This window comes from Diabrotica undecimpunctata, chromosome 2 (genome assembly GCF_040954645.1).
Source record: "Diabrotica undecimpunctata isolate CICGRU chromosome 2, icDiaUnde3, whole genome shotgun sequence".
In the NCBI taxonomy this organism is placed as follows: Eukaryota; Metazoa; Arthropoda; class Insecta; order Coleoptera; family Chrysomelidae; genus Diabrotica; species Diabrotica undecimpunctata.
In genome coordinates, this window is record NC_092804.1 from 58,440,247 (window position 1) to 58,463,189 (window position 22,943).

Sequence of the window (22,943 nt, forward strand, 5' to 3'; positions counted from 1 at the left end):
AGTTTATAACATGTTTGTATGCTCATTAATGTTGTGTTAATTGCAAGTTTATACCTTGACTCTTTGGAAAAGAAAATTTTCATTTAAACATTTTTCTCTATTGTTACCTTAATAAGCGTATTTCAAAATTTCGTAAAAGCAATGAAATAACTGTGTCATTATGTTTTCCTTGAGAATATTTTAAGATATTTAAATTTAGTTTTTATTGAGTTGTTTATATTATTATTAGTAGAATTTAACAGATTTATATCACTTCCTCATATTTGTTTGATTTTTTATCAATATAGAAGAACTAGTTCTAACAATGTAATCAAATGATTATTGTTCCAGTTGTACCATCTTTTATGTAAAGTACCGTTACCATTTTGACAAACTTTATTTTTTAAAGTACCTTCGAGGCCTAAGTGGATATCTAACGATACTTTTGATTTATTAAATATTGTCATTTGAATGAATCACATGGTCATTTGAATCATTTAATCTTTTTCATCAGAAGTTGCGTTTTTACAAAGTTACAGTGCGTTTTTATGATCATAACTGTTTTAATTTTGAATGCAGCTACAAGAAATCGTTGTGTAAGGCTGCAATTAAACCACTCTATTAAGTTTCATAGCCGTGATATTTTTTTCCCGTACACTTCTTTTCACATAAATTTCTGTATTACACTGTTTGCAGGTTTCCACTGGCTTGTTGAACAATCTCTATTAACATACAACCTCCGATATGGTACTTCCTACTTTCGTTTTTGATACAATTGTGCCAGGACTTACCATAGATTTTTTACTGGTACTGTATCGAATGCTTTTCATATTTTAACACATAGGTGGATCTCTTGATACTTTTCGTCAGATGAGTTACAATAAAAATATGATAAAGTCCTGATCTTATACCTTGAAGTCCCGCTTGTTGTTCTGTTTCATATAAGTCATATTCTTGTTCGATTAAAAATTTTCCGGGTCGTCTACTAAAGGTACAGGTCACCAAGATGCATCTATAGTCTCACACAATAGTCTCTTGGGCCTTTTTTGTGAATGGTCGTAATCCATGTTTCTTTACAACTCCATAGGATTGCTTCTCTGATTATATATATATATATATATATATATATATTATATATATATTATATATATATATATATATATATTATATTATATATATATATATATATATATATATATATATATTAAAGAATAAAATTAATCACAAAGTTAAGAGTAACCGGTATAAATATTAACAATCTAAAAGAAAACTCAGATCACTACCAAAGGACAATTAATGAAAGAATACATGTCCAAATCAACAGCTCTCAACTAATGGAAATCATCCTTATAGTACCAAAGAAATCGGAGGCCCGCAACAACAAAATCAACAGAGTAAACTGTCTGATTAAACTAAAATAAAGCTAAAACAAAGAAGAAAAATGAAAGTAAGCAGCAACATACAGAGAATACAATACACAGAACTTTGTAAGACAATAAGGAAAAGTATTAAGGAAGACATAAGAAAATACAATGCAATCTGGTAGAAAATGCAATCGAAAACTGGAAAAACTATAAGAAAACAAGAAAAGCATTAATATTTGGGAAGAAGAAAATCGTTGCTCTAACAAACGAAAACATCAGAATTACAGACAGAAATGAAATAATACAACTCGTAACTAAATTCTACAGCGAACTATACAAAGCCCCTGACACACTTGAATAAGTAATCAGTAACCAAGAAGATGTACCAAAAGTCCTTCCGCGGAAGAAGTAAAATAGACAATTGCAAAAATGAAAAGCGGTCAAGCAGCTGAAATATGTAGTATAACAGTGAAACTGCTTAAATACTGGCAATAAAACCTGGAAAATCTTAGCAGGCACATTTACGAAATGCCTAAGATCGAGATGCATACAAAAACACTGGAATACAGCAAACTTAATTCTCATTGATAAGAAAGGTAGCAAAGAGGATATTAAAAACTACAGAACTATAAGTCTACTACCAATCGTATACAAGATATTCACAACGATCATCAACAACAGATTAACAAACGCATTAGATGCTGCACAGTCGAGAGAACAAGCTAGCTTCAGAAGTGGATTTAGTACCATAGATCATGTTCATTCAATTTAAGAACTAATGAGTAGAGCTAAAAAATTTGAAATACCGCTAGCCATTACCATAGATTTCGAGAAGGCTTTCGATTCTATATATCCCAAGGCAGTAATAGAAGCTTTGACCAACCAAGGCATTGACAAACCGTACATAGAAACTTTAGCAAATATATACAGACAAGCAAAACCTAACGTAAAAATTTATGAAAACACTCCAGAATTTCCCACTACCAGAGGCGTCCGACAAGGAGACGGACAAAGCTCTCCAATGCAACAGAATATAGAAAATATATTCAGCAAAATGAACTGGCAGAACAAAGGAATATCTATTGATGGAGAATACCTCAGCTATCTAAGATTTGCAGACGACATCGTTCTGATTGCTAATAATCCTGTAGAACTACAAGAACTTATAAGCGACCTAAATGCAGTTAATAATGAAGTTGGCCTAAAAATGAACTTGACGAAAACAAAAAACCATGTACAACGAGTTAGTGGATGTCCAAGATGTAATAATAAACAACACTGCACTTGAGACAGTAGACGAGTATATATACCTGGGTCAATTAATACATAAATCTGGCTCCTTACTTCCAGAAATCAATAGATGAATGAAACTAGCTTGGACATATTTTGGTAGAAATGCAGTTATATTCAAATTGAAGATGCCAATCCACCTGAATAAAAAAGCATTCGATCAGTGAATCATGACATACGGCTGCGAAACTTGGACACTAAAGAAAGAGATAATATCGAAACTCAAAGTCACTCAAAGGTCAATGGAGCGATGCATGCTAGGTATAACAAAGAGGGAATAAAAAAGAATAGAATGGATCAGACAGAAAACCAAGGTTATTGATGTAATCCATAGAATTAAATCTTTAAAATGGCAGTGGGCGGGACATTTAGCGAGAAGAACTGACAATTAGTGGTCCACTAGAATTACACTGTGGTATCCAAGAGGAGTCAAGAGTCCAAGAAGACGTCCAAATTTAAGATGGGACTATCACATAAGTAAACAAGCCGGTACAACATGGCACAGAAAAACGAATTTTAGACAATCGTGAGCAGATATGAAGAATGGATATGTAAGGGTGTGTAATCGGTAGAATATGCTGAGAATAATGATGATATATATATATATATATATATATATATAAAACCTAGAGCTAAAATTATACCTATTACGAAAATGAATATTAAACTCAACAGTCTTAAACCGCGTTGATTCTCATTGCGCCGAGCCTTCGACAGCCTTCTTCAGGGCTTCCGAGGTCTCAGTCTCCCGAGCCTCGAGACACTACTACACTGATTATCAATCAATGCACTACTGTAGTAGTGTAGAATAACTCTCATTTTGGATTCTACGATTTTTTGGATAAGTTGTGTTTAAATGATCGGACAAGAGATAACTGTTGGAGGGTAAACATTGTCTTTATTCCTCTTGATTTGAGGATTTTATCGACTTTATCAGTGACACCTGTGATGCAAGGAAGAAAAACTGTCGTATAATGAGGGTCTGAATCTTCGGGTTGAGATTGAGCGGGAGATTGAAGCCTGTGGATGTGGATGCTTTTCCTGATATATGATTTTCGAGGTAGCCATTTTGGGTAAGTACTTATTTTAACGTGTGTAACATTGACAAGAAGATAATATAGTACCTAGGTAATAACCAGAAACAGCACTAGAGTGGTATCGAAATCATAATAAGCGAAGTTATTTGGAGCTGGAATTTTAAAAACTAAAGTTAGTCGTTTTTGACTATACAAGGTGTTGAAATTCAAAAAATTGGTTAGCAAAGCGACTAACCAAAGCATTACATATATATCGAAACTAACCCTATTCGACCTAAAATTCTTGAAAACGTGCTGCGTGAATTCAAGCAAAACTGTTTTGTTGTGGAATGTCTAACTGAAATATTGTGACGTGATTTGACGTTTCGATTTGAAATGCGGAAATCGTTATCAACAAAGACTATTTAAGAATTTTGTTTAAAAAAGAGTCCAAACCTAACCTCCATACCTCCAAAGGTATTGACGACATTATTTTTAACAAAATTTTTAAATATTCTTTTTTAAGAACGATCTTAGGAGTGAAAATACAAACATCAAATTTTTTTAGTTAAAAATGTAGTTATCCCAACAATCAATTGTGGCTTCATCCCATAAACTTAATATTTAACAGAGAAGATATTAATTGGAGCACCTTATTTAAATAACCAGTTCTTTTGTTTCTGCTGTTAAAAATTAATTGTATATTAAAAACTACTAACTTTGTGATGATAGTGATTTATATAGCCATTTAGAATTCTCTTGTCCATTTAATTTTCACAACAAATGCACTTTTATATAAAAAGTAAAAATATAAATACATTTTATAGCCAGCTGGATAGACATAAAAATCTCTAAGCCCAAAACAACTAACAAAAATAAATCCGCCAACCTGTTGAACTATCAAACCGACTTAAAATAACAAAATAAAAACAAGAAAAGTTTTTAACATAATAAGAATTGCATTAAAAATAATTTAATTTTTTTTTCAGAATTAATAAAAAGATGATTCAAAAATTAAAGAAGAAACCCAAAGCTGTGGATACCAATCAGTATTTTATATGATTGTGCGTGCAAGAACAATTATGTGATGAGTGCAGATGTAGAAATAACTACAAAATGGGGAGTTTACCAAATTTGCATGAGCTGGGAAAACCTCCTGGGGAAGAGCAGGGATATAAGCCAGGTAGGTAAACAAGGTTCTGAATCGATCATTTACAGTATTATTATATTGGACATTACTTTATGTATCCAGTATATTACAAGTATAAGCAATATAAAATATACTTACGGATTTTGTTCAAATTAAAAATCATATATTAATTTCATGTCTTCACAAGTTTGCTTTTAAATGTTTAGCCATTTGATATTAACTGGATATTATCCAAAAAAAAGGTAATTATGCCGTACTTAACAATCGGTCAATACAAAATCTCGGTAGTAAATAACTTTTGAATAGTAATATTCTCGGAATTGCGTTCACGTAGTACCTATTAAGCGAACATATAGATGTCAAGGCTCCCCAAAAAAGTAAATCGTAATTTTTTAACTAGGGATAATATTATTCAATAGTACGATCGATTGTAAATGCATCGTCATTGTGTTAATTTATACAATAGGATATATTGGTGTAAGTTAGAAATCTAAAAAACATTTTCTACATTTTTTGCCCCGCACGAAAATTTGATGTAATTTTATCAAAGGACCTTGAAGGACCTTTATACCTTAAATATTATGAAAAACAAGGAAGTAACTAAGTCGCCCAGAAGCACAATGGCCTAAGTGTAAAATTGATGTTTTGAGATATCGGCAACTAAAGAATTGAGCTAAAAATTAAACCAGTTTTTTTATTAACCAGTATTATTGTGTAGTACACAAACACCTGGAATTTTATACATATATGAGTCGAATGAGCAAAAGATTAACAAAAAAAATCTTTTCTTATACAAAAAAAAATCAGTTGGGCCACGATGTTAAATATTAAGCTTACACGAAAAAACATAAAACTTTCACTTGGGTCACCTATTCATCTGTTTCCTTACTGTTACTGTTGTGGTATCTTTATCCTTGACCATCTTTCTTCATTCCACTTCGAGCTGCTTCTACCTTCCGTTTTCTTTGGTCTGCTTCCATTCTGCTTTTTTCCACACCTACACAGCTTTTTATTTTTATGTTATGTATAAGCATCACATCGTTTGTAAGTGTCAGTAAAAGGATAAAACGGAAATGAAGATTAAGATCTTCATTAAATATTTTCGAAAAGACGAATTTGAATACCTTTACTTCTGGTTCTTCACTTTGCACATACAAATCAAAAAGTTTTGAGATTTTTAAATCAGGTGACAGATACTCTCGATTAGGATTTTTGTTGCGGCTATAGTGGGATGTATATTTGGCAAATTTGTTATTGAAATCTTTTATATTTTGAATATACGTTTTTCTCATATATAAAACAGTAATTCGACCCACAGTAACATATGCCGGTGAGACATGGACATTAAATAAGAAGGAAGAGGATACTCTGGAAAGATGGGAAAGGAAAATATTGAGACGCATATTCGGAGGACGGAAGACAGAAGATGGTTGGGAGAGAAGAACCAACAATGAATTAATGGCTTTATACAAAGAACCTATCATTACTAAATTCGTCAAGTCATGAAAAATAAAATGATTGGGACATGTGGAAAGAATGGCAGAAAACAGAATGCCTAAACTAGTAATAACCAGAAAACTAATCGGTCCCAAAAGAAGAGGTAGACCCAGAACGAGGTGGATTAGTAAAGTGGAGGAAGACCTTAAACACGTGAAGGTGAGGGACTGGAAAAGAAAAGCTCAAAATAGAAGCGAATGGAGAAATATTGTCCACCAGGTCCTTCAGAGTAGTTAAGAATGTTGTATATACATATTTAGGTTAAAGTTTTGTTTAAAATAATTGTAATTAGTTAATATTAGGATTATGTTTAAAAAAAAAATGCCCTAGGCCTTAACGGCCTGTTGTGCGTATAAATAAATAAATATCCGTTTTTCTTATCTTATTCTTAGAAGGTGCTTGCCTCTTTTCTCCAGTGGCGGAGTGATTAATTCCCTATCTCTTGATTTGTTTATTAAAGTTCTGGTAAGCCTTCCATCTGAAACTTGTAGAACTTTTTTGAAGAATGATTTGCAAACACTTACCATATCACCTGATTCTCTCGGAAATGTATAAATTCGTGTCTTAAAACGTGTATTATAATTTTGATCTGCTGTATGTCGTCCTTAATTAACAAAATTTACTAAATTACAAACCCCATGAAAAAATTGTGTCTCAGACACAATTCTACTACGAAAATTGAAATATGATTTTCCTGAATTTCTTTCCAATTCAGACTTAGGTCTTTTCCAAACTGACTTACCTATTTTTCTTACGTTTTTTACCCCTACTTGATTTAGGTTCCACAAGTCCATCTTCGTTGAAGCCTTCCCTAGTTGTAGAAAATTCATCATCAGATGGTGAATGGAGTCAGAGCCAGAATCTGTTTCAAATTCGCTGAGTTCACGAGTACTGGATGTATCCGACAACATAATTTCCAAACTATAACTAAAATATTCTTTATTAGTTAATTCAAGTAATCAATTGTCCTGAGGTTAAAGATTTACCTATACTTTTTGCAACATAGCTTAGAAAACGAGCCTGCTTTCTTAATTTTAAGGTAGGTAATAATTTTATGGTTATAATCTTAAAAAATTAGAAACCTAATTTAAATTTTTATTCAAATCACTATTTATATAAAATATAATAATTTACTCACCGTTACACAAGATTACACAAACATAAACCATATAAAAGGCTGATAGTACTGTAAAAAACAAATGAACGCTAGAACGCTCTTGGTATACGGTGAAATGTTAGTTGAGCCACTTTGAAATGAAAGATATGATAAAAACCTATTGTACTACCTCTCTGAATTATACAAAAAAATCAGTTGGGCTACTCTGCTTCTGAGCGACTCAACTATAGACTAAGGTGAAATACTTAAAATTGATTTTTAAATACCTACCTAGACGTATATATTATATAAAATTTTATGCAAAGTAAAGTAGTTGTTTGGAGCAGGTCAAAGGCATATTGATTATACACTAACATTCTTCTTTGATTCGAAAACAATATTTAAAATAACTTAATCGGCCCACAAGGTGCCATAATATATAATGTCATATTATATATATGCCCGGTAATAAGATACATATATAAAAAAGCACTATCGATATAAAAAGTGTGGTCAAGCTCTACAGTATAATTATATGGGCTTTTCCTGAAATTTTTATTCTCTAAATTATACAGGGTGTTTCTTAGAGACTTCCAATCAGACGTGTTAGAGTAACTTGACATAATTAGTATATGAAAATTTAGGATGTCAGGTTTTTGGATATACCTAAATTATTTTAAAATATTAAGAGTCTTCTATTACTTATACCGTAATTGTATTCCGGAAGTTGATTAAAACTTCCTTATTTTAAATATAATGCCGTATTACTGCCGTCGTCAAAGACGAAAATACCACTAAACCTCTAAAAATCATACGATCAAGCTGAATTTTGCCAAGAATGTCAATTCTGAGACCGCAAAAAGATGCAAACAAGTTTGCCACTCCTACCCGCGTGCATAACCCTAACACGGTAGAATAAACGTTTCTTTTAGAAACAACGAATGAAACGACCCACTATTTTTCAAGTCATGTCAATTTTTCTGCAGAATAAACCTTTATTTCATAAACAACGCTTGAAGTGACCGGCTATTTTGCAGGTCAGTTAGCGTGAAATCAATTTTTTAAATAAAATTTATATCGACTCGACGGTAAAAATTTGATATCTTTTGAGCAGAGTGTCCTATCAATAAAATTTATCACTTCCATTGACCGGTCGTTATAGAATTTATATGGTTAGTTTTTATGGATTTCGGGTTTTGACAACAAATATGACGCATTTGAGATATGCCTAAAAACCACTGAATTTTATCTTTCACATTAAAAATGATCTAAAACATTTGAATATTTTTGTACCTAAAACTATTTTGACGAATTCCTCATGCATGTCGATTTATATTGTGGATTGCACATCAGGTTGTATAATTCGAAATACTGATGACGTCACCAGTTTTGTGTACATGACGTCATCGATGTCATAGGATGACGTCATGTGTGACAAAAATGTATAAAGGTAATTTATTTGAAAACTGCAAGAGATAGGTATAGGAAACACTAATATATATCTTTTTCTTCTTCTTCCTCTTTATAAGCAATTCTGCTTGTTAATTATCGGATTAATACCTCTATGGAAGGTTGTTTTCGCTAAATCTTTTGAAGAGATTGTAGCTGCAAAACTTGGTTCATTATTGAATCCTACTTTAATGCCCGACCAAAATGGTTTTATTCCAAGACGTTCTACTACTACCAATCTTTTAGTTTTACAAGAATTTTTGTTATATGCTCTTGAAGGGTATGACCAGGTTGATGTCATTTACACATACTTTTCGAATACATTCGGTATTCGGAGTTAATCATACTGTCCTAATCTCTAAACTTTATAATGCTGGCTTACATGAAAGATTATTAGGTTGGATGGAGAGCTATCTCACAGATAGAACTCAAGTTGTAAAAATTAACCAATTTTTGTCATCTACTATTAATGTAACCTTTGGTGTTCCACAGGGTGGACATTTATCTCCTCTGCTTTTTAATTGTTTTGTAAATTATGTAAAATATTGTTGTTATCATAGTTATATTCTTCTCTGTGCTGTTGATCTAAAAATTTATCATAAAAGTCATAAAAAAGTCATAAAAAATTCCAATGACTGTAGTTTATTACAGAATGATTTAAGTAGGTTATTGGATTGGTGTAACTTAAATGCTTTGAATTTGAATATAAATAAATGCGATTTTTTAGAAAAAAACATCCGATTTTATTTGAATACCATATTGGACAGAACATTTTAGAGGTAATCACAACATTTAAGGGTCTTGGTCTAATTTTTGACCATACAGTAAGCTTCAGGGACCACTGTTCTTACGTTTCTAATAGATCCATGAAACTTTCAGGTTTCATGAAACGTAGCCTTTCTGAATTTGATAATATTTATTGTCTTAAAAATATCTACTGTTCCCTTATTAGATCGGTTTTGTAATATGGTAACAATATTTGGTCTCATTATAAATGCTACAAAAATCCATTAGAAAGAGTACAGAAAAGGTTCTTAAGATTTATTGCTTTTAAATTGAGAATATCTGTTAATAAAATTAAATACATTGTTCTGCAATATTTACTTAAATTGCTTACTTTTGAAGAAAGGCAATATTGCTAGATGTAGCATTTATTTATAAATTAATACGAGCAGGCATTGATGTTAGTGCTCTTTTGGAAAAGGTTAACTTCCGTACTTCCTGTAGAGACACCAGATCCCAAGACTTATTTTATTTAGAATTTCATAATCGAACTTATACTGTAAATAAACCCTTACACAGAATGTGTAGAAATGCAAACAAATTTAATAGTAATGACTTTTTTCATTTATAAATAAGCTCTATTAAGAATAAGATCGAAAATAGCTTTTTATGTAATCACATTGTGCTTTATTAGTTTAAGCTAAATTTAAGTTGATTTGTAAAAAAAAGGCAAGTCCGTAAAAAACCATTACATTACATTGTCACTTCATCCATTGAGCAGTCGTCCCATATTTCTTTACAAAGAAAAACATATCCTTTACATTAATTAATCACATACAGAGTGTCCATTTGAAAAAAATGAATTAGCCGAAAATTTAGTATGCCGGTTGTATGCCAATTTTGACAGCATCCTGTATAATGAAAAACGCAACTTAACATTGTAAACGATAAAGCTGTATTTATTATAAAGCTATAAAAGTTTCTAAGGAATTTAAACTTTTATTCAAATTATATTAGAGGATATTTAACTTTATACACACCCATAGTAGAAAAGTCTAATTTTCATATAAAAACTAAAAATTTTGTGACATTCACGGACCAAATAACTATAAATTAATAGAATGAAAAAGACAGTCAAGATTTGATTTCACGTACAAAGCGTCTATGTATCTGTTTATACATATTTCGCTTTAATAAAGCTCATCAGAACAGATATTCATAGGCGTTCTCAACGTGAAAAATAAATCTTTCCTGTCTTTAAGAAGCAACAATAAAATTACTTCGAAATGGACGCAATAGCGACATCTGATATTTAATCCGTAAAATAGTTTCGAAACACAATTCAGGTTTCTGCCTTAATCTGAGCCTTCTAAAAATTGCAAGTCATAGCAGACGTTGATAAAGATGTTAATAGAGACATGGGGAATCTAAAATTTGCATTCCACGACATGTCTCCTCAACTAAGCAGAAATCTTTAGCGAATTGGTTTCTTGTACTGATACAGAGTAGATCCGAATAAAATGAAAAAGACAGTCAAGATTTGATTTCACGTACAAAGCGTCTATGTATCTGTTTATACTATAACTTATAAATTAATATTTCTAGATATTATTTCACTATAAATAACATCCCAATAAAACTTGCCACTGACATTATTAAAAAGAAGTGGAATGACATATAAGAGTTCACTGACATCCCATTGCAAAAATTTCAATCATCTGTAGAGTTAACATTAAACTCAACATACTTTTTATATAAAGACGAAATGGATGCAAGTATTTCTAATGTCATTGCTCAACTGGTTCTAGGAAGAATCTGTCATGGGTCATTTAGATTTTACTGTACCATTCTTTTACCGCTATATCGATAACTGTATCTGTGCTATTCCAACAAATAAAATAAACGAAATTTTAGATAATTTTAACAGTTACCATCCAAAACTAAAGTTTACTATAGAGATTGAACAAAATAATAAAATAAATTTTCTGAACATCACCTTACATCCCTTTAATAACACAGTTAAAACTATGTGGTTTACAAAAGAAACATGGTCTTCACGATATCTCAACTATAAATTTGATCATCCATTCTCCCATAAGAGGTCTGTAATTATAAGTCTTACTGATAAATCTATAAAACTAACAGATCCAGAATACAGACCAACTGCAATAAAAAAAGCAAAAAATGCCCTCCTAAATAATGCATATTCGGAACATCTAATCCAAACTATTTTCAAATCAAGACTAAATAAATTTTACAACAATACAAATAACAATAAACCCAACAGTATTAAGACTACGTATACAACTCTTCCATATATAAAAGGTTTATCCGAACAACTAACGAATCTTTTAGCCAAGCATAACATAACAGTGGCTCACAAAGGCAACAACCTTTTAAATAAATATTTAAATATTTTACCAAACTACAAACGCAAACTCCAACACTCAAAAAATCACATGTTGTTTACGAGATACTAGGTATTAACTGTAAAGGTGTCTATATTGGGCAAACCAGTCAACTGCTTCAATCCATAATTCGTTCTCACAAATATGACAAGAATAACATCACTGCGCTCACAAAACATGAAAATGAGAAGAAGCATAAATTTCACTTCAAAAACATCAAAATTCTAAAAACCGAGAAAAACAAAAAGAAGTGGGAGATATACGAATCAATAGAAATAAAAAAAAATACCAACGCAATCAATGAAAAAAAAGATACACAAAACCATTTAAAATATATTGCAATCTGATTTAAATATTAATAAATACACACCATAAAAGACTCTCAAAGTGATAACATATCTCCACTTTACCTTTTTCGAAAACACCAACGATACGCCCATATAAAAATAATTATACACAAATGACAGTAAACCATGAGATATCAGATATAAATCTTTCCTTCGGTCAATTCATTAATGGCAGTATCCCGTTTTACGTTTTGGTAAGTTTTTTTTATATAATTTATAATAACTTTTTGTTCATAATCTTGAACATTTTAGAATCTTGACAAAGGCAAGAGTTACCTGCCGAAACGTTGATTTCAATGGCACAATAAAATCTAGTTCCAAATTTAATATATTACTTATTGAACCTAAACCCAAGAAATACTAATTAGAGTATGTTTCAACTGTAGTGGCGGAAATTTCTAGGAACAGTAAAGCCTCGCCAAAAAAACAGTGGCGTTCCAAAAAATACTTATGAGTTAAATCAAATTGTTAAAGATAGGTACATACAATTTATTAAACAATGATATTAGATTATATTTTTGGCAATATTGTACTACATTTTAACACATATTATTATAATATATCACATACATAATATTATCTGTATGTGAAACCATAGATACGTATTACAGATTACAGTATTAATAAATATTAATTACAAAGATTGTTTTAACTTTAAAACCTTTATTGTTTATATTATTACTTACTTAAACGTCACAAAGTTAAATAAAAGAATATACGAAATGATTGTAATAAAGTAAAAAAATAATACATACATAGAGGACAGTTTGGAAAACTTATATTCACATAGGTACATCGTAATGTTAAATTATATTATTCAGTTTCATTCATTTCATTAATTGTTCAGTAATTACATCTATGCGACGTTCACTTTCCAAATGCTTCAACAAACTTCAACCTTGACAATATGTTCACACACTTTCTTCCAGTTATCTACAGTAACTCTAGCAAATTCCCGTTCCACCAACACTTTTACGTCTTCTAACTTAAAATAAATGTTTTTTGTTTGCAACTTCATTTTTTATTTGCGCCCAAACCATTTTTGTAGGATTCAAGTCTGGATGATATGGCGGAAGTTTTAAAGAAACATGTCCAAATTCTTGCAGCACTTTGTCAAATTTATATTGAATATAATCTTGTTTGTGTCGTTTGATGATTTCATACAATTGCGGTTTTAATATTGACGTTACAAATGGTCAATTTTTTTCTGTCAACCAAGATATCATATCCATTTTTTTAGAACTACTGGTGGGTGCTTTATTAATTTGTACATTATGATATGATGCATTATCAGTAATAAGAACAGATCGAACAGGCAAATTGGGGATTAACGGTTTTTTCATCCATTTTTCATAATTTTCTGAATTCATATCATCATGATAATCTCCTGTCTTAGCTCCTGACTTAAAAATCAAAAGGGCATTCTGTATTAAACCCATCTCCCTACCATCATGTACGATAACCAACTTACTTCCTTTTAAAATATTTTTGAACAATCCTTTGCCACTCTCATCTGTCCAGCTATGTAGCGTAGTGTGTCCTGCATGTACATAGGTTTTATCAACATATACAATTGACTTACCTTCGCTTCTGTAATATTTAATTTTGTCCAAATATTTAATGCGTAGAGCTCGAATATCATTCCGTTCAATTAATAAACGTCGATTATCGTTCGTTTTCTTCGATTTAAATCACAAATCTTTTACAATTCTGTAGAGAGAAGTTACACTTAGAGTCCACTCGTACACCTCTTCAAGCCTTTTCTGCAAAAGCTTTAATGATACACGACAACGTTCAGTCTTATGAAAACCATGAATGGTATTTCTAATGAACTGTTTGTCATACTCCCTCTAGTCTGTCACGGTTTCTTTCCCTTTAGCAAGTGTTGTAGCTGGAAATTTTAGTATATTATTTAACTCTGCGTTTGTTAACATACTCGCTTGTTGAATAATCCTTTCTACTATACGTAAAGATACTTCAGTAGCTTCACTCACACGTTGTTTAATACTAGTTCGATTATCTTCAGGAAATAGTATTTGCATATATTTAAATACATTGTAAACTATTCCTTTGGATTCTGGTCTCAATCTGATCTGTTTACTCGTAATACACTTAACCATCTCCATTCTACAAAATAGTTCTAATGCGCGTGGTAGCACCTTTTTTGTTGAGACTCGACAACATAATGAGACTAAATAACGAACTCGTTTGAAATCCAGTGACTAGAAATTCTCGGAAATAATTTTTATCAGTTCTTTGTATGTCCTTAATAGGTCGTTAAGGAGTCATTAATAATGGCCTTTTAATTACGGTTTTAAGGTACCTGATACTAAATTAGAAATTAACTTTTACCAAACTTTATAGAGTATCAATTATTAAAGGTACTATAACAGACAAAAAGTTTGGTATCTATAAAACAATCTGTGTACAATCAAACTCCATTTATTATTTAAGTGAGTAATAATTTTGTATTTAGTGCGATTTTAAATAATTTAATTTGTTTAATATTGCAACGCCACTGCATGGGTCTGATCATAGATATTCTATTGTCTGCGCGATTAACTATTTTGTGGAAGGGCTCGCCATTCTATCTGAATTCTGCCAAGAATTTCAAGACCCCAAAAATGATGCAAAAACATTTATACCACTCCTACCCTCGAACTTCTAGGAGGCTAGACTCTAACAATGGAAATTCCATAGTGATCGGTCAATGGAAGTGATAAATTTTTTTGATCTCAAGAGATCCGCAACAATCGCGCAACTTTTAGGCAGGTAACGACAAAAATGGCTGGCCTCGGCGAAAGAAGACCACAAGTGATGAACATGACTTAAAAATGCTGGCGCCGTATAGAAAAATGAAGAATCACCATCGAATCTTTGGACTTCTTAGTCCTGTTGCGCTATATTATAACTTTATAATTTAAGCTAACAAAATGGGATTTCTTAGAATAGACATTAAAAAACTTGATAGGCCGATAAATGAGAATTTAAGATAAGAACTGAATATCTATTATATCAATCAGAGACAATAGACACAAAATAGATTAAAAAATCGACAAACTAAATAAATAAAAACAATACAAAGAATCTCCCTTAATAAGATGGAGCAAAATTTTATGTCAGACCAGGCAATAAATGTTTTAACCTTGAGAGGAAGAAAAAAATAAAAACATGTATGTCATTGTAATGAAACTTCTACAATTCATAAATAATTACTATATAAACATCTTATTACATACTTTGTATTTATAGATTTACTTACATTAAACTGAAAGGACATAAAACATCTTAACACCGAACCTTGTCACAACATAACTACCATTTTGTAAAATATCACAAAATTGTTATTTCGGAGATATAAGATTGCTACCAAATGTAAAATAAACACGTTTTTACCTATCTTAAAAGTAACACCTGAATTTTTTTCGTGCTAAAAATGTAGTTTTTACAATTCACTTATTTGCGCAATAATTCTTGGCTTGGTGTCTAAAATAGTTACGGTTTGCTTGTTCACTAATAAATATATCTATTATAAATTACTAAAAAGCATTTGTATTTCTATCCAATTATGCCCATTTTGTCTATAGTTTCTTGAGTTACTATGACCACCTAGTACATACATTCTTTTATTTTCAGTCCAGAAAATAACAATGAAACGTTGACTATGATTTGTTTTAGAAATAAAGAGAGCAGTTTTAATAATCTTATCTGATTTTTGTATTTTATGTCAACCTTTACTATCCTGGTCGTTAGGCATCCTAATAGCCATTAGAGACGTGTTCTTACAAGTAGAAGCCCTGTATGTGTTAAAACCTTTTAAAATAAGATATTTTTGTTTAAAATTTGGTTCTCTCAGTCTACATAATAATTCAAATTCTCTTAACGAAAATCATCAAGTATCACAGCACTTGTCACCCCAACGAGAAAAATGAATCAAAGTACTACTCCAAATGTATCCAAATAAATCAAGGAATAAAACCTCCCACAGAGTTAACTCATTTGAAAACATTTATGGAGCAAATTATGATATTAGTTTTAAAAATAAATATACCTCCGAGACCCTAGCATTTAGCAGGGGAATGTATCATTACGCGAAGGTAAAACGTTAGGTCGTGAGTGTTAACTACCATTTTCACTAATTATATCGATACATGTTGCTACAATAAATGATTTGAAATCGTTTTTAAAACTGAAGGTTAAAAATTTGTGTTAAAATTACTGAAGCATTTTTGCATCAAAACTTAAATTAAAACATCGATAAAACTTAAAAATATCAATGGCTCAGTAGGGCTAATCAAGTGGGTTTTACTCTACTTCGACTAGGAAATACCCGACTTATCTACGGCCAAATAATTGGTCACGCTAACCTTCTTTAACGAGTTTCTATAACGACTAAAATTTTCTACTCAGTGTTAGACATATACTCTTATAGACTGTTTAAATATTAGAAAGACAAATCAATGTCTTGTTAAAAGATCCACAAATAAAATTTTAAGGGAAGATGTAAAGCTTAACATTTTTTAAATAGTATTGAAACTGGTCTGAGGTCAAATATTAATTTATCTTTATTAAATTACTTACTTTTAGTGTCCGGATCAATTCTTTAAAACGTATACTGCCAATCCTCCACCACTTGTATGGCCTAATCATTGTATAGGTGCTTGGAGTTCTCAATTTCGTTAAAATCACATATATATCATCCCCTGCTTATTCTTACCGCTTTAAATTCGACTGGCAACGTTCTGAGCGTTACTAGTTCTGAACCTATTAAGGGATCTCTCTACTGCGGAAGGTATTTGAAGGACAAGGTTTCCCTCTAAAACTGAAAGGACACTGTTAAACAGTGATTTTCATTGAAGTCATTAAACTAATGAATTTTTTTTCTAATTTCAATCTTGTTTGATCTCGTGTTTGGCCAAACTTAGGCCAAACATTAAAGGCCAAACAAGTCTTAAATGTTCGATAGCCCCATCCACGCTTTCCTCTAGATATAATAGTATTCAAATATCTCAACTCTCCATGTTATGTTAACCTTTGCGTATTTTCTTAACTAGCTCGTTACTTAAGTAATAAGCCCACAATTAAGTTTTTGAAGGGTTTGTTTTAGAGATTTATTGTTTTGGTATTTTTTTTTGTTCTTTCTTTTTAGTGGACACAGATTCCCTGCCGAGTCAATGATGTATCATAAGCATAGAAAAATCGTCTCGAAAAATATTTTTTTTATTGCCACTTTGAGAGTGCCATCTACCGCTAAGATCACAGTATTGCCCCTTCGATAGTGCCATCTATCGCTAATATAGGTATGTCGTACATGTATAACAAATAAAGGATCGGATTCAATATGCTACCTTGCGGAACTCCTGCCCTATTTTCCCTTATGTCTGAATGAGTGTTTTCTTGTTTACTTCTAAAGTGTCTTTCATATATATATATATATATATATATATATATATATATATATATATATATATATATATATATAGATATTTAATATAACCAATCACGGGTCCCTATTCCACCTATGGAGTTCATAGATAATGTATTTAAATATTAATACCGTATGAGATTATCGTTTGTCTTGAAAAATTATTTTATATTGATACTATTTATTCGGTATTTAAGTTAAATAGAAACCTTGTAGTCTGATTAATCGATTCAATCAATTTACGATATAAAACATTAATTAATATGCAAATATTTTTACAAAGTAGAAGGAGCAGTCTTGTATTTTTTTATGAAATGATCCAATTATATTTTAATTGATTACAAAAATATGTACTTTACATTTATTGAAAAAAATACCAACTAAAAATAATTTTAAAAAAGAAACTTGTTATATGTATTTCCTATACAAACATTTCTAATATATTCAAGATTTTTTCTGTAAAATATAAGTAACATTTCTTTCTTATTCCTCCTAAATGGTTACATTAGAAAAAATCATTTGGATTAAAATCGTAAAAGTAAACCAAGTTTTTGATACGAAGTTCCAACTTCTTAATGATATCAAAAAATTTTACCGTATTTTTAAAGCGACAGTGTTATGTAATCAATTACAGTTTTGTATAATATTACGTTTATTGCCCTTTTTTTATTTTGCTTTACGAATAAGGACCCTTATGCTAGCGGGGACAAATGAGCGGAATCCAATTTAACCTAATATTTTTTCACCCATTTTTCACTAATTTATTATATATAGTTTAGCTCAACAGGCCTCAAAGGCCCAAGGCTTCAACGGTTTTCTTCCATTTCTTTCTATCTTGTACCCGCAGCGACTTCAGATCTTCTTTTGTCGACTCCAGCCATTTTCTTCGGGGGCAGCCTCTTTTTCTTTTTGTACCAGCCTCCGTGTTTATTAATTCATTGGGAACCCTTCCTTCCTTCATTCTTGCTATATGTCCGAGCCATCTTAATCTTTGAATTTTAGCAAGTCTTGTTATTTTTGGTTGCCCATATATTTGCATTATTTCTTCATTCGTTCTTCTTCGCCAGATGTTCCCCTCTTTTACACCTCCGTATATCCTTCTAAGAATTTTTCGTTCCCATCTATCTAATTTTACTTCCATATCTTTATTTAGTGTCCAGGTCTCGCTAGCATAGAGTACTGTAGGTCGGATAACTGTTGTATATATTCGTTTTTTTGCTGTTCTGGATATTATCTTCGACCTCAGTATCTTAGTCATGCTCCCAGCACTCTTACTTCTTGGTTCTCTTCGTTCCTATTTGTTAGTATCACTCCCAAGTAATCGAATTGGCTAACAACTTCAAAGTTATATTCTTTACTTGGGCTTTGTATCTTAAAGGACTGTCCTTGATGATTTTCGTTTCCCCTCATCACCATATATTTTGTTTTTTCTTCGTTTATTATTTCTTAACTATTATATATTATTTCTAAACTAATTTATTACCACCCTAATAATTTTTCACCACCAAACCAACCTTAAGGAGAGCGATTCTGCTGGCTTAAGGTTCGAGTTAGCAAAATTCAGAAAAAAACTTTTTGCCGATGGCATATTGTTTTATCCATTTTTCACTAATTTATTACCACTCTAATAATTTTTCACCACCAAACCACCTTTAACGGAAGGGAATTTACTGGCTTACTGTTAAAACTAGTAGAATTCCAAAAAAAAACTATTTATTATAATTATTAGATAATATACCACAGTGCTCTGCTAGGTTTTTATGAATTTATTAAAATCTTAGTAATTTTTCACCCGTTAATTACCCCTTATGGAAAGTCAATAATTATGTTAGATTAAAATTTAAGGGGAAAATTCTTTTTTTTTTTCAAGTTTCGGTCCCCTCTACTTAAAACTAAAATAGAAAAGGGTTTTTGAAATGTTTACTAAACTTTAACCCCTCTGATAATCTTGCACCCCTAAACCAATCTTATTTGGAAACGTTCCTGCTAGCTGAATATTTGAGACCGCGAAAATAGAAAAAAATATATTTTTGAAATACCACAGTGTTCTACTAGGTCTTAACGAATTTATTACCACCCTAGTAATTTTTTACCCCCAACTAACCCATGTAAAAAGTCAACAATTCTTAGGTTAAAATTTAAGGTGATGAAAAATCTATTTTTACAATTTTACCATAATCTATCAATCAATAATTCTGTTAGGTAAAAATTTATGACGAAAATTTTTTATATTTCACTGTACTCAGTCTCGTTCGAACCTTCGTGTTGGAAACAAGCATCGAAGAAGTACTTGTGTATATTATCTTATCTTTTTGTAATTAGTACCTATAATTAGTATAAGCCATTCGTTATCAAGAAAATTAAAAACAACCGAAAAAAGTGTTTGTGTTCAATGTTATTATAATTATCCAATAAGGAACTAATACAAATTTAATTACTACATTTATTAACATAAATATAAATAAAATAGTCCGGTATATTAACAAAATATGCCGGAATGTCTTAACAATTCCTAGTTGTAATTAGTGGAAAACTATGGATCACCAACTAAATAACCAAGAACCAACTAGTTATCAATGCATTGCGGACATAAATCCAGCCATTAGAAAATCCTGCCTAGCCCGCACTCCTCCACCTGGAAAAAATCGAAAAGACAGTTACAACTCTCTAGATGAACAGCAAAAAAAATTTAAAATACGCAACGACGATCTACAAACAAAATTATCAAACTTTCAAATAGAGAAACCACAAAAAAATCTCACAGATGCAGATGAGGTAAAAAGTGATAGTGAATGGGTATCAGTCCACCACAAGAAACGTCAACGCAATGATGATAGTCCTGAATTGAAAAACACCAAACAAGCTACACTCAAAGATTATTGGCTAAGTAAAACTGTTCTTACAACTAACAGATACCAGGCACTTGAAAATGATAAAATTAATGAAGAGGATGAAATGCTGGAAGAAAAAAAGATGAACAGCCACCACCTATATTTATCCAAAATATTGAGTGTATCAAACCATTACAGGAATTACTACAGCAGATAACTCCAGGTAAATACACTTTAAAATGTCTTGCAAACAACCAAATTAAAGTTCAAGCTGACTCATCCAAAAACTATTTATTAATTGTAAAATCTTTAGCAGAAAAAAATACTCAGTACCATACATACCAACTGAAACAAAACCGTGGATTCCGAGTTGTTATACGTAATTTACATCCTTCAACAGATCCAGATGACATTAAAAAAGCATTGCTAGCGCACGGACATACAGCACTGAACATCTCCAACATTAAGCATAGAGGCACAAAGAAAGATCTGCCACTATTTAATATAGAACTGGCTATCCAAAGTAACAATAAAGATATACGAGTATATAATATTACAAAATTACTAAACTCTATTGTCACAGTTGAGCCACCGCATCCGAAAAGGGAACTAACCCAATGCCAAAGATGTCAAAATTTTGGCCACACCCACAATTATTGCCACAGGAGTCCGCGCTATGTAAAATGTGTGGGTGATCACCTATCATCTCAATGCCCAAAACCAAAAAATATAAAAGATGTTTAATGTGTAAATTGTCTAGAAAATCATCCTGCCAGCTATAAGGGATGCTCAATATACAAAGAGCTACAGAAAAAAAAAATTTCCAACACTTAGAGATAAAAACGCAAGTCAACCACCTCGTGCAGTATATCCTTCAAGCACTCAACCAACTAGCAGCTATGCGAAAATTGTTGCAGGAAGAGATAATAGAAATACATCTACCATAGATGAGACTTCTCATATAATAGAAACAACAACTCCTCAACATATACAAAATAATCTAGAACTACTAGTACATAAGTTAATGGAAAGAATGGATAAAATGTTTGATCTCATAATGTATCTGATATCTAAGTTTAACCTTCAACACTAAACTAAAGATGTGCTGTTGGAATGCCAATGGATTAACCACTCATTTCCACGAAGTTAAAGCATTTATCTACTATCATAATCTAGATGTTATGTTTATTTCCGAAGCACACATGACTAATAAGAGCCATTTCCATATTCCCAAATATTCAACCTATGTAACTCAACATCCATTAGGTAAAGCCCACGGAGGTACGGCAATTATTATAAGAAATAACATTAAGCATCATGAAACAAATAAAATTAGTAAAGTTAACCAAGCCACATCAGTGTCGGTCAAAGATTCACAAGGCTCGATTATTCTATCTGCTGTTTACTGTCCACCGAATAAAATAATTAAAGCTGATCATTTTACTGAATACTTTAATATGCTAGGACACCGTTTCATTTCTGCTGGAGATTATAATGCTAAACATCATAAATGGAGTTCCAGAATCGTAACCTTACGTGGACGAGAATTATTAAAAAGTATTAATGAGAATCATTTAATTCCTTTCTCTACTGGAGAGCCTACGTATTGGCCTACTGATAGACAAAAAATTCCCGATCTTATTGATTTTGCTATAGTAAAAGGAATATCACATACCTACCTTCAAATTTCTCCTTCATTTGACCTCTCATCAGATCATTCCCCTTTCTTCATAGATCTACAAAGCCAAATTCATAACTGTTCTAAATATTTAATACTCTCTAATAAAAGAACAAACTGGAACAGATATAGAGAAGAAATAAAAACATCCATCAATCTAAACTTGCCTCTTAAAAGTGATAGTGACATAGAAAATGCAGTTGCTCACTTAACTACAGTTATTCAGCAAGCTGCTTGGACGTCCACCCCAGAAATTTATTACAAACACAACTCCGAGTCCTATCGTGCACACATAAATACACTCATATTGAAAAAAATAAAACTGCGAAAGATATGGCAGCTCACTAGGCATCCAGAAGATAAAGCAAATCTGAATAGAGCTTGCAGACTACTCAAAAGAAAACTGATCCAACATAAAGACAATGGAATCAACAAATATTTAAAGAACCTCTCACCTGCAGATGATACAAACTATTCGCTGTGGAAACTAACAAAAAAACTTAAACCACAACGAACAAATCAATATGCCAATCAGGAAACAAAATGGCACTTGGGCTAAAACTGACATAGATAAAGCATATACTTTTGCAAATCATCTATGCGAGGTATTTCAACCGCATCAGAGGGAAGTCTCAGCTGAAGAAGAGCAAGCTATCCATGAAGTCGTAAATGCACCATATCAAATGGCTC

The 22,943-nt window shown here is 31.4% G+C and overlaps 2 protein-coding genes across 3 annotated transcripts in view; one reads left to right on the forward strand and one right to left on the reverse strand.

Annotated features, from left to right (window-relative positions):
• LOC140434602 (probable sulfoacetate transporter SauU) overlaps positions 1–15,674 on the reverse strand; it is a 190,918-nt gene extending 175,244 nt beyond the window's left edge. The window contains exon 1 of one of the 2 annotated variants that reach the window (XM_072522985.1): positions 15,582–15,674. The gene's annotated coding sequence lies outside the window, so the exon portion shown is untranslated. Of the gene's footprint in view, positions 1–4,937; positions 5,099–15,581 lie in introns of those variants that run through there. The other variant, XM_072522984.1, reaches the window with a different exon arrangement.
• The window catches only part of LOC140434601 (uncharacterized), a 147,368-nt gene that overhangs the window by 38,517 nt on the left and 85,908 nt on the right, over positions 1–22,943 (forward strand). The window contains exon 2 of the mRNA XM_072522982.1: positions 4,639–4,832. Coding sequence (XP_072379083.1) covers positions 4,766–4,832 — 67 coding nt within the window. The 5' untranslated portion in view covers positions 4,639–4,765. The remainder of the gene's footprint in view (positions 1–4,638; positions 4,833–22,943) is intronic.